We start from the raw sequence: 12697 nt of genomic DNA, 5'->3' as shown, positions 1-12697 counted from the left end.
TTCGTTTTCGCCATTATAACTGACAAATAGCTTAGGGTCTCGGTTTGGAAGCCAGGTTTTTATTTCCCTGTCAGAGTCCCCATCTCTATCTTGCAAGAGCTGAGAGACTGCTGCAGGATGTAGAACCCCAGACACCCTGGGGAGATGAGAAGGTGAACCCACTAGCCTTATCTAATTTAAGGAAAACAGCTCGGCGGAGCAGAAGTGCTCTGCACCTTGCATCATTTACTAGGCTCACGAAAGAAAACCGTAAACTGCGACCGTCTTTGCCTCCGGCTAAGTTCCCAACTGCACTGCACTGCTCACTCGGGTCTTCACAGGGGAACCCTGGCCCAAAATTAAAAACAAAAACAAAACCCGGCGACCTGCTCAACATTTAAAAAAAAAATTAACACTTCCAGCCCTCCGCCCTCCCCCCCCATTCCCAGAAAAGCATAGCCCCCGCCCGGAATTTCCACCCCACGAGTGCATTTGTCCCAGACAGTATTAATCACACCTGCTAGTACTGACAGCGCCTTACAAAGCTGAGTTTCCAATCTATTCCTCCAGTTTAAAGAAAGGGAGAGGAAACACGAAAACAAACTTGCAGGGGTACTGAGACGGCTCTGCTTCTTTTCCACAAAGAAATGACAAGAATAGCAACAACGTTGTCCCCGTGCAGATTCTGCCACAGAGGCGTGTGCGTGCGCGCGTGTATGTCTGTTCACATTACCCATTGCAATGCGTGACGCCTACTTGCATATAACTGCAATAGTTGCCCAGTTGCAATAATCGGTTGCAATAGTTGCCCGGCTGCAAGAATGGGGATGCAGGACCCGACAGTAAGCCCCTACTAGGATACAATGACTGGTTGCAAGAGTTCCCAGGGTGGCTAGCCGGTTTGCACGGATCTGCACACCTTGCTTTGTTCCACCGCCTCCCTCTAGTTGTCCATCTTTTCAATCCTCGAAATCCACTAGTTCTCCCTCTCTCCTGCTATTATACATTCACTAACACCTCAAAATTAAGTCCCCCGCCCCCACCGGGATACGGGGGTTTGGGGGGTGCTCCCCCTACCCTTTCATGCGTTTACCTTTTGGATAGTTTGCTGAGTGACCTCCCCTTTGCCTCTAGGACGGGCAGATGCAAAGGCCACCGACATGTTTCTCTCCGCGGGTCTCAATCTTTAATCATTGGGGTTTATTATCTGGCTCCTCTCCCTGTCCAAAGGTTTCTCATTCTCCGCAGTCAATGGGGAGGGGGGGGGTTGGAGGTGGGGGAGGGCATATTAAGGGGAGATAAGGAAATGGACTCGCCCATCCTCCGGCTCAGACTAACCCAACAACAACAACAAATGTTGCGCATCCCACCCGTGAAGTTCCTTCAACTGAGGAAAGGCTCCCTTATCGTGAGCAAGAAGTAGAAAAATTGCTCCAGAAGGCCCCCGAACCAGAGAGTGCTCCCCTCCCTGTAGGCTGTCAGTAGTACGTTCCAGATCCCGTCGCTGGCGCACGGCCCCTTACGCTCTCGGGCTGCCTTACGCCAAGTACGTACGGAAAGGCTAGTTGGGGCCAGCGGGGCTCGGCGGGGGCGCTGGGCGCAGACGCTGCTGTGAATCGTGAGAGCCGCAGCGCTGCGCCTGGCGATGAGTGTGCGCTTTTGAGTCTGTCTTCGGGTGTTGTCGGGTAGGGAGCTCAGAGCCGTGAGGGTGCTTGGTGGCGGTTGGCTGTTAGCTCTGTTAGTCTTCTCACCGCCACCCTCCACCCAAGCCAGGCCTCAGCGGCCCCTTCCTCCCCCTCCCTTCCTCCTTCCCTCTTTTCCCTTCTTCCCTTCATCCTTCGGAGCCGGCGGCGCCCACCACCTCGAGGGAGATGAGCTACGATCGCGCCATCACGGTCTTCTCCCCGGACGGGCACCTCTTCCAAGTGGAATACGCGCAGGAAGCGGTGAAAAAGGGCTCGACCGCGGTAAGGAGCGGACGCAGGCCCGGGCCGGGAGACCCCGGGGGCCGGGAGAGGAGGGAACGGAAAGGAAGGGCGGGCGGCCTGCCCTCTTTGAGGGAAGGGAGAAGGCGGCCGTAGAAGGGAGCCGAGCCCGGGCCCGGGCTGACCGCCCAGAATCTCTGCTTAGTGAGCACTCGTGGACGATCCGGCGGCTTGCCGGGGAATCTGGTGTCTGGGAAGGGCGCTGCACATGGCCGCTCGCGGGGCTGGCCCCGGGCCTCAGGCCTCAGGCCCCAGGCCCGAGGCTGGACGAGCCTTTCGGAATCAACCCGAAGGAGGCCGTTTTTTTTGGGGCCTCTGACACCGGAGGTTTTAAAGGCATTTTTCTTTAAGGAGAAAGGCACGTGTCCTGGGGACTTGGGGGGAGCGTGGGCCTGGGTTGTGTTTGGCCGCGGCAGGTGAGGTAGGCCTTGGTTAGTGGACGGGGCACGGTGTCGGAGTAGGCAGGCTGGGAATCCGGGGGATTTGGCTGACAGTCGTGAGATTGGCCGGAACTGGGAAAACCCACTTAAATTTGGTGGTAGCTCTTGATAAAGTGGGTCCTTATAATAGAAGTATTCTCAGATTATTGCCACAAAGAATGCCACAAACACAGAATTGCTCTCAAAAATACTTTTAAAAAGTCAGATAATTTATGTAGTTATATTTTGAGGTGCCTAACTGGTCTCCTAGATGTGCTTTGAAACTATGACACTTCCACCCCACTCACTTAATGTTTAAATCTTTTTAATTGTATTTAAGGTTTTGAGTTCACGTGATTTATAGAAACTGAAAGGAAAAAATAGATATGTGGCTTGCAAAAGAGATAGCATTTGGATTTAGTAGAAATGTGGAATTCTGTCAATTAATTCAGTTAGGATATCTGATTTGTTCTCACTTTGGGATTTTAGTGTTATATATTCCATGACTTAATGGTTGAGAATTGACATTGTATTCCATTTTTGCCAGTAACTAGGAAATTTTATTTTCATTGGAAAACAAAACAAAACAACACTGATTAAGTTGCCAGGTGGCACGGAAGATACAATGAAAAGTCACAGCTGCTACTATAAAGCAGTTTGCCATTTTAAAAGGGGAATATAAGTATCTTGTTATTGAAAGTGTTTCTGTCTTAATTTGAATGGACATAGCTCCTTTTGGAAGATACTGAGAGTTCCCTCCTTTGTGTTAAAGTGAGTGTTTCTTTGTTGTAGATTGGATTTTCATAAGCTCTGTTACAAAACAGAACAATGTAATTCCTTTAAGATGTGGGGAAATTTTCTTGATGTTGGTCTATTGAAGAAAAGAAGTGAGTCATTTATGTGGCCTGCTGACTTATTAGGAAAATCCATATTTCTAAAAGTCTGAAAACTGAAATTGATTTCGTTTTAGTTGAAGGTATAAAACAAAGCATTCTGATCAAAAATGGAATAATTGGGAGGAATTGGGAAGACTAGACCAAGTAAATTTGCTTTTATTTTTATGGTCTTTCCTAATTACTTGGCTTAGATAACTAGATTACCATAGTTATATTTAAGGGATTTGTGAACTTTGTTTAAAAATCTATCAATTGTCTTCCATGGTATATTTGAAAGATTAAAAGAGTTAAAGAAATATGATTATTGAGGTTATCATCTTTTCTTGTCTGCTCTCAGTATTCTCAAAGGTGTGTTAAACAGCTTTTTCAAGATTAACTAAATTTGCCATTTTGGTTTCACTTTTGTACTTCAGACTAGGGGAAGCTGAGTTGCAAAGGATCTCTGAAGTTGCTGAGACTTGATAATCAAGTACAAAGAGAAAAGCTAGCTTTGAGCAAGCTAGGAATCGAATAGGCAGTTCAAGACCAACATTCCGACTTAGTTGTGCTTTTTTTTTTTTTTTTTTTAAGCAAGTGAGTTAGATGGATAGAAGGCAGGCAGCCCTTGACATTCACTGTTTTCCAGAGTTTACAAGGGGAAAGCAGTTATATTTAAAGACACAAATGAGTATAAAGCAGAGTAGAATTTAATTTTTTAAAAAATGTATATATTTAGGTTGTACATGTGCATTTTTTTTTTACATATTAACATATCACTCATGTTAGGAAAGAAAAATCAGGGAAAAGGGGAAAACCATGAGAAAGGGGGGAAAAAAGTAAAAGTAATATTCTTCAATCCACATTCAGCCTTGGTAGTTCTCTCTGGATGTGGACAGCATTTTCCAAAATTTATTGGAATTACCTAGGATCACTGAATTGTTGAGAAGAGCCAAGTCTATCATAGTTGGTCATCACTTAATCTTGCTGTTGCTGTGTACAATGTCTTCCTGGTTCTGCTTGCTTCACTCAGCATCAGTTCACATAAGAGTGACATTTAGACATTACTACTAATACAGCTCCCAGAACAGGCATTGGGACTAATAATAAATTCATTCTTGGGTCTATGACAATAGATTGGAATAATCAGTGTTGGAAGAGTTAGAGATGGGCATATTCATTTACAATTGGTGTGATTGTTAATTGGTTCAATCAGCTGTAATGAAGTTTAGAATTATGCAACAAAGTGATTCATACCTTTTGATTCCAGTGCTAGGCACATACCCCAAGGTGATTAAAGAGAGAGAGGTCTAATATTCTCCAAAATATAGTAATTTTTTTTTGGAATGCACATTTGAATGGAAATGGCTAAATAAATGCTAATATGCATGTATAGATATGGATTGCTATATGGAATAAAGGATATTATACTATAATGAATATAGTAAGGTATAGGAAAACACATAAGCCCATGCTAAGTAAAGTAAGTGGAGCTAGGAAAATAATATATACAATGACTACAACATGTAAATAGAAAAAACAGTAATAAAGCAAAAGTAGACCATATAAAACAAATTTTGCTAATCTTGGTGACAGATCTTCAGTTTGCCCAAGATATGGGGAAAGAAGTTAAATAGCCAGGAAGATATAATAAGGTATTAAGGACCTTGTGGATGTATTCACTTGCCCAAGAAAAGCAACTCTCTGAGGACATATCCTGCATTGTTATCTGGGTCTTAGAATTGCATTAGACATGACAAGAACCCTGATAATCATTTTTATCAGACTTGTTGAATTTATTGAAGGTTGGTGTACGGGGAAAAGATATTGTTGTTCTTGGTGTAGAGAAGAAATCAGTGGCTAAACTACAAGATGAAAGGACTGTGCGGAAGATTTGTGCTTTGGATGACAATGTCTGCATGGCATTTGCAGGTATGGGTCTTATGAAACAATAATTTTATTTTTCTGTGATGTTCCTATGTTTTTTTTTTTTTTTAAGGTTTTATGGTTAATTTGGAGATTTCTAGCAAATTTGTATAAAATAATATATCCAAAGAAACCTAATTGTGGGAAAGAGGGGGAAAAAAAGTTCTTGGCAGTGTTTTAATTGAAGAATAGCTCTCATTCTTAGTAAATATTTTTCATGTACTCATTGTATAACAGGTTGGGGAATACAAAGAAAGAAACTCACAGTCTAAAAAGTAACTACTGCTGTCATCTTCCTTCCTCATATATAAGCAGCTGTTTCTTTTGTACTAAATGAAATCATCTCTGAATATAAAGATGCTGAACCTTGCCTTTTATTTTTAACCTTTCATAATCTCTTTTCTCTGGCAACTGTCATCAAACTATTTAGCAAATATGTTTGTCTTTCCAAAACATGCTTATTGGAAGAATTTAGATTTCATGATAGTGCAAGAGGTTGTTTTACATTACTTTAAAATATATAATGGCTAAGAATCCAAATATACACAAAATAGAAACTATATTGGGATTATATGCTTTACAACAGTATTATTTTAGAAAACTAATACAGTACATTAAATAAAATATGCCATGATGTACCAAAAAATGACTTAGGTAGGTGTATAGTGGTTAGAATGTATAGAGCTTAAGAGTTGGGAATACCTGAGTTGGAAATTTGTTTCAAAATACTTACTGGCTATAAAAGTAGTTACGTTGCACAATGGATAGAACACTGGACTGGAATCAGGAAGACCCAAGTTCAGATTTGAGTGGCAAAGTGCCTGGCAAATCATAGGCATTATTGATTGATGGAATCCTGACATGGAAACTTATTAGTTGAACGATTCCAACAAAGCCATTTAAACTCTTTTTTCTTCAGTTTTCTCTATTGTAACATAAGAATAATAATGCCACCTACTTCCCAGAGTTGTGAAGGGATCAAATGAGATAATATTCATTTGGTGCTTAGTACAGTGCCTGGGACATAGATGATTAATAAATGCTTATTTCCTTCCTTTCTGTTAATTACCATACAAAAGATTGTGAAGACAGCTACAGGTCTATATGCAGTGCTGCTCTGTATTAAGTTCCAAGTGAAGGATGACATTGAGCTTATAACCAGTCTTTCTGAGTGTTTTCTTAGTATGCATACATACCCTCTAGAGGAAAGGGGTTGAGATTAGTAGTAGTTTGAATAATTGTGGTTTGATGCTAACTTTGAGCAGCACTAGTTTCGGACCAGGATAACAGAGAATCTTGATTAAATTTTGCAAAAGATTAAAGGTTGAAATTAATATATTTTTGTTATTGAGTCAAATGAAAAATTGGGGTCAAACTAAAATGTCTTTCTGCTGTTGTAGGGCTCACTGCTGATGCTAGAATAGTTATAAATAGGGCTCGAGTGGAGTGCCAGAGTCATCGGCTCACTGTGGAGGATCCTGTCACGGTGGAATATATCACCCGTTACATTGCTAGTCTGAAGCAGGTGTGTTTCCAAGTTCTGTACTGAAAATGTTTTAATGATCTCTTATTTGGGGATGTTGAACATAGATTGTACTTCTTTGTAAAAGAAAAAATAAGGTTTGTTTTTCTGTTTTTTGTTTTTTGCTGAGACAATTGGGGTTAAGGACTTGCCCAGGGTCACACAGCTAGGAAGCGTTAAGTGTCTGAGACCAGATTTGAACTCAGGGCTGGTGCTCTATCCACTGTGCCACTTAGCTGCCCCATGTTCCTGTATTTCTTTTCTAATTAGGTATATCTAGTTGGTTTATGTGTAGAGGGTCTTGAAGGATCCTATGACTTTTCTTCTTAGAAAGGTAAACTTTTAAACTTTTATTCTAATCATTAATAAGTAGATAAAATATCTTTTTTTTATTCAGGCTTAATCAGTTTTTCTGAAAGCAAAATTGTTTTATGATCTTAATGAAGGTGCTTTATCATTCAGAGGTAACTAAAAGCTTAGATACCATAATTTTAACCACTACTGAAACATGTTTACCTCTGTAGCATAATGATTGGCCTTTAAAGCTTATTTCTTCTACACAAGTTTTTTTTTTTTTTTTTAGAACATTAATTTTGAAATTCCATCATCTTGTATTTCTGGGTGATTGAGATAACTGATGTGTCTTTTTAATAGGAATCCAGGTACTACAGTGAAGTTGAAAAATGAATAAACAGGGAAGAATAAGAATTGAAGCAAATCAGTTTACTTTGTCATCCTACTACAGAGTTCTAAAAAAAATTGGCCTTCACAATTCACAAAATCATCATTTCACTAGACTTCTTGTAGTAAAGTGAGCCTGTATCTGAAATGTCAAACTCTGCTGTTTTATTTTTTTCTTCTGTTCCTTGTTGGGTTCTTTTATGTTAATATTTTGGGATGAAGGGAAGGCAAAGAAAATTTAAAAAAAAATTTTTTTTTCCCCTTCTAACCAGCGTTATACTCAGAGTAATGGGCGTAGACCTTTTGGCATCTCTGCCCTCATTGTGGGATTTGACTTTGATGGAACTCCCAGACTTTACCAGACAGATCCCTCTGGCACATACCATGCATGGAAGGTGAGTGATCAGCTGAAAGGAAAGATACAGAATGTTGAGACCCTGGATATCTTAGAATCAGGAGGAGTCAGGATAAGCAAAAGTCTTTATTCCTGGTCTTTTGGGGTCAACATCCGGGGATTAGATCTAATGATCTCCACACCTCCTTCCCCTCTCTCTCTCTCCACCACCAAGAGAATGAATATCCTCCTCCTACTCCACCCACTGATTTCACTTCCCCTTCTTTGTCCACACCCACTGATCCAGCCAGCATGGAATAGTTAAGTAGGGTCATCCTCCAAACATGTTAATAGAGAATTGTCCAATTGGTGATTAGTCTCGTGTTAGATTACCTTGAATCTAGGTTAAATACATCTGCTCAGTTCTAGCCCTTTACAACAGAAATCTTCTATGTCTTTTTTCCTTACTGTCATATAAAATTGTTGCAACTTCTTTTTTGAGCCAGTAAATTATTAAAGACTAAAATGATTTACTTTTTCATAAATATAATTTTTTTTGTCTATTTCGTGAAAACTACATATTTAGATGGTGTGCCCAAAGAATCTCTAATGATATGACAATGAAAATTGTGAAAAAATGTAGTTCGCTGTGATATGGTTAACATTGTATTAATGTTCATATGATCCTATGGCAGATTTAGAGCTGGAAGGGAGCTTAGGCGATAGTCTATCCAACTCTCTCATCTTCTAGCTGAGGAAACTGGAAAAGAGAGGGTGAGTGTCTTGCCCTGAGTTACTCAGAGCATAATTAGTAGAAAGTAATAAAAATAGAAAGATAAGTAAATATTTTACAATTTCATTTCTTGTTTTTCAATAACAGACCTGTGTTTATTGCATTCTGGACAAGAGAAAGATCTATCTTTCTGTTTAAATGTTTAAACATTCTTTGCAAGAAAAATCAGGATTTCAGTTTTTAAAGAGATTCCTTCTATTGGAGGTTTTTCTGAAAGTACTAGCATGTGGTTGCCTTTAACAAATCCTTACTTGGTCACTATTGATAGATTTTGGTACAAGTAACAATTCCTTCATACAAGATGGAAAAAATAATTCTCCAAGACTCTTTATTTTTCCACCAATAAAGGTGATGCCATTCACCTCTTTTATCTGTCTGGTACATTTGACAAGTGAAATGGAGTCCATCTTTAACGTCCGTGACTTTTCAACTTTAAAAAGTTAAAATTTTATTCTAGTCATTTGTAAAGTAAAATGTTTTATATTTTCTTGGTAGACTTAAGTCAGTTTTTTTATAAACATAAATATAATTTTTCTTTTATAGAAATGCTATATTTTAAAGTGTAATTATAAAATTACAGCCCCTTTTGAATAGTCCAATTTAATTTCCTACAATATACAATCCTTGAAAAGAGCAAAATGAAACTATTAAAAAGTGATGTTGACTGATGTGTGCAAGTAATTTTCAATAGGTTTGCTTTATCTAAGTAAGTACAAATTTAACCAGTGTTTTTGATCTGGGTGTTTTTTGGCGTGTGTGTAGTGGGGTTTTGTTTTGTTATTGAGGTAATGTGATTTATTGACTATTAGCAAAGTTTGGGCACAAGGTGCTTAATGTTTATTGGCTATTATCAGAAAAAGCCCTGGACTAAATCAGAAAATCCAAGTTTGTTGCTAATTTCTCTGTGACTTTGGTCAAGTCTTTTGTGGGCTTTAGTTTGTAATTTAAAAAAAGACCTAGAATCATTGCAGACCAAAACAGATTAAAAATGTTATTGAGTAGTATTTAACAAAAAAACACAATAGAAGAGGGTGTTAATATGTGTTTTCTAAGTTAGTATGTAGTCTGCAGTAGAGTACAATTTAGTCCTGTTTTTGAGTTTGACACCATCATGGATTAGATAATTTAAATGCACAATAAAATATTATCAAGATGATAAACCCACCACCACCATCAGATGCTTTTTGAGTTGATTCCAGCAAATGTGATTGCATTGGCATTTTTGCCTGGCTTTTCTTGTAACAGACAAGAATATATTTGCATTTCAGTTTAAATTAGGTTAGGAAATATACTGCTAGATGGAAACTTTTGACATCTAACCTAATTTCTTTACTGACTTTACTGGAGAAACCAGGCTAGTGACAAAATGATTTCACAGATAGGATATAGTAACAATACAGATTTATTCACTCCTAATCCATTGTGGATTGTACCTAAAATACAAATATGTGTCCCTGAACCCAAGATCTTAATCTTAAGTCACTAGTATATACTTTGGGTGTGTTTACTGGTTATCTTATTCTTTGTTTTTGCACTTGTCTTCAGTTGTGAATAAATGTGTCTCTTTCAGGCTAATGCTATTGGTAGAGGAGCTAAGTCAGTCCGTGAATTTTTGGAGAAGAACTATACTGATGAAGCTATTGAAACTGATGATTTGACCATCAAACTTGTTATCAAGGCTCTTCTGGAAGTGAGTTTGACTGGGAAATGTTTCTCTTTGTTCTAACTTGCTTCAGAAAAAATTAGGCTGCCATATTTCATTATTTATTTTAAGGCCATAAAAAAAATCATTTAACAGTCACTACCAATCATATGAGTACTTGTGAGAGTGTGAAGCCATCATTCCATTCATTATTGCTTGTACATACTTTTTCACTATCTTACATGTAGCATAGACAAATTTCCCTTGGGGATGGAATTAATCTTTTTGAAACTTCACAGTTCCTTTTCAACTTCTGCTATTGCTTCTAGAGAGATTATTGCCTTGTTAATTAGCATCTCTAACAAAAAGAGTAGGGAAAAAACATTCCATATTAGCCAGTTTTTGTTTAGTACAGGAATTCAAAACCATTTTAAGGGATTTTTTGGAAAATAGGTTAATTTTGGTTATTGGTGTAACTCCTGCTTTGGGTCCTAGTAATACATTTTCATTGAAAAAAACAAAAACACCAGTGACTCATGTCATTGTGGAAGACTTGAGTTTGTGAAGATGGGAGGCAACAAAACTGTCCTTATACTCCTATCTTTTTCCCCTGTTCTTTCCATTCCTCTTACAGGTGGTTCAGTCAGGGGGCAAAAACATTGAACTAGCTGTCATGAGGAGAGATCAGCCTCTTAAGGTAAATGCCAAAGTTTCCCATTTCTTCCTTGGTTCATCTAAAATCTTTTGTTTACTAACCTCAAGACCTAGACATTTTTAAAAGTAGCTAGCTTTAAAGTGAGATTTGTTTTCTTGTCTGTTTGGCTTTGTTAGCTCTTCCTCTGGGCACTGTGTTGATTTAATTGGCTAAACAGATGGGCTGTTCTCATGCCAGTTGCTTTCACAAAACAGCTGGAGGAGAAAAACTGAAAGCTGAAAAAAAGAAATTTGACCTATTCTGTAATGCTTTAGAGAAGCAAAGATATCTACAGATTTAGATAAAAAATAGTCCCTTAGCTATCTGATCAATTGAAAATAGGTATTTGAGTGTTCAGGAAATGTAGATAATTTCATAATATATAGTCATCATAAATTCCTTAGTTACTGTTAAGTACACAAGAATATTTGCTAGTTGGGTTAGGGCACTGTGGTGCTATGGAGAGAATTATTTGTAGTCAGCATACCAAGGTTCGATTCTGGACTTTGTTACTTACCTAGGTGACTTTGGTCAAGTCACCTGTTTAGGTTTTAATGTTCATATATGATCATCTCAGTTTATGATGTAAAAAGTTCATTTCTAAAGGGAGTCAAATTTCTTGCAAAACCTAAAAACAGCAAGAGCAACACAGGGTTCCATTTCTAGATTAAAGGAGGGTATAAATGTTATTTGGCATGAGTTTTCACCTTGGAGAATCAGGGGAAGGGATTTCTGGCCAAGGCTTTGGGCCTGAGTACTACTACTCAATAGGCTGATAATTATGAATGGAATCTTTCTTTTGTTAGATTTTAAATCCTGAAGAAATTGAAAAATATGTGGCTGAAATTGAAAAAGAAAAAGAAGAAAATGAAAAGAAGAAACAAAAGAAAACATCATGATGAATGAAATATCCAGTTGCTTTAGCTATTTGTTTTTAATCCATTCAAATCATGGTAATTCTACAGTGACAAGTAGGCAGCTCCAGTCCATTTATTCATACTGTACCTCTGAGTGACCTACAATAAACCTATGTATTTTTTAAGCCTTTCCCTCCCCCTTAAAAGTGTTTATTTAGACTTACAAAAGATGTTTACAAAAACGCAATTTTATACCACCTCTGCAATTGTTATCTCTATGTTCATTCTTTAGAACCTTTCCCTTACTAATACTAATTTATACCTTTATTTGCCAAACGATACATTAGATTTGTTCTTTTATGACAAAAGCATGTCATAACTAGCAATTCAATCTTTGAACATCTAATCTCGTAGTCAAATTTGAAATGAAATTATCCTACCTGATCTTCATGTATCTCCATTTGGGTGGAACAACAAGGAGGGGCTATCATGAACTAAAATTAAAAATCTTTCTTGCTTTGAATGCCAGAAGCACCAAGGGCACTCTTACCCTGTTGAACATTTAAAAGAATGCATTTTCAGCGATGAATCTTACTTTAAGTTTACCTCCTTACTAGGAGACAGTAGACCACTTTATTGGAAGATGTTCAGTTAATTTTAGGTTATTATTTGACTAATGTTTGTCATTTCTTTTCTCCCAACTTATTAAAAGTAACTAGGAATTTCCAGTTAGTCAGAATAGAAGATAATGAATCAAGTGCTCATGGTTCTGGTGCTGCTTTATAATCTCTTAAGGCACATAAATTCACTTCTGTAGGCCTCCCCTGAAGATCTGGAGTCTTTTCTCCAAAATTTTCATCTGTTAAAATCTTCCCTTTGCCATCCACTAAATTGCTTTTGAAAGATTCACAGCTTCTCTCCCTCCCACCTTACTCCTATTTTCTTTTATTATCACTCACTAGCCTAACTATAACCTAAATTTGGCTTTTTCAA

The 12697-nt window shown here is 38.2% G+C and overlaps 2 protein-coding genes across 2 annotated transcripts in view; one reads left to right on the top strand and one right to left on the bottom strand.

Annotated features, from left to right (window-relative positions):
- SS18L1 (SS18L1 subunit of BAF chromatin remodeling complex) overlaps positions 1-1231 on the bottom strand; it is a 51579-nt gene extending 50348 nt beyond the window's left edge. Inside the window, exon 1 of the mRNA XM_074288753.1 lies at positions 1073-1231. Coding sequence (XP_074144854.1) covers positions 1073-1141 — 69 coding nt within the window. The 5' untranslated portion in view covers positions 1142-1231. The remainder of the gene's footprint in view (positions 1-1072) is intronic.
- Positions 1232-1527: 296 nt separating this feature from the next.
- PSMA7 (proteasome 20S subunit alpha 7) lies at positions 1528-11894 on the top strand. Its single transcript, XM_074288754.1, has 7 exons — positions 1528-1946; positions 5061-5187; positions 6582-6706; positions 7657-7779; positions 10082-10201; positions 10788-10850; positions 11654-11894. Exons 1-7 carry the CDS (start codon positions 1851-1853, stop codon positions 11744-11746), a joined length of 747 nt encoding a protein of 248 aa, XP_074144855.1. The 5' UTR covers positions 1528-1850; the 3' UTR covers positions 11747-11894.
- The last annotated feature ends 803 nt before the right edge of the window (positions 11895-12697 follow it).

This window comes from Sminthopsis crassicaudata, chromosome 2 (genome assembly GCF_048593235.1).
Source record: "Sminthopsis crassicaudata isolate SCR6 chromosome 2, ASM4859323v1, whole genome shotgun sequence".
Classification (NCBI taxonomy): domain Eukaryota; kingdom Metazoa; phylum Chordata; class Mammalia; order Dasyuromorphia; family Dasyuridae; genus Sminthopsis; species Sminthopsis crassicaudata.
This window is presented reverse-complemented; position numbering and strand designations above follow the sequence as displayed.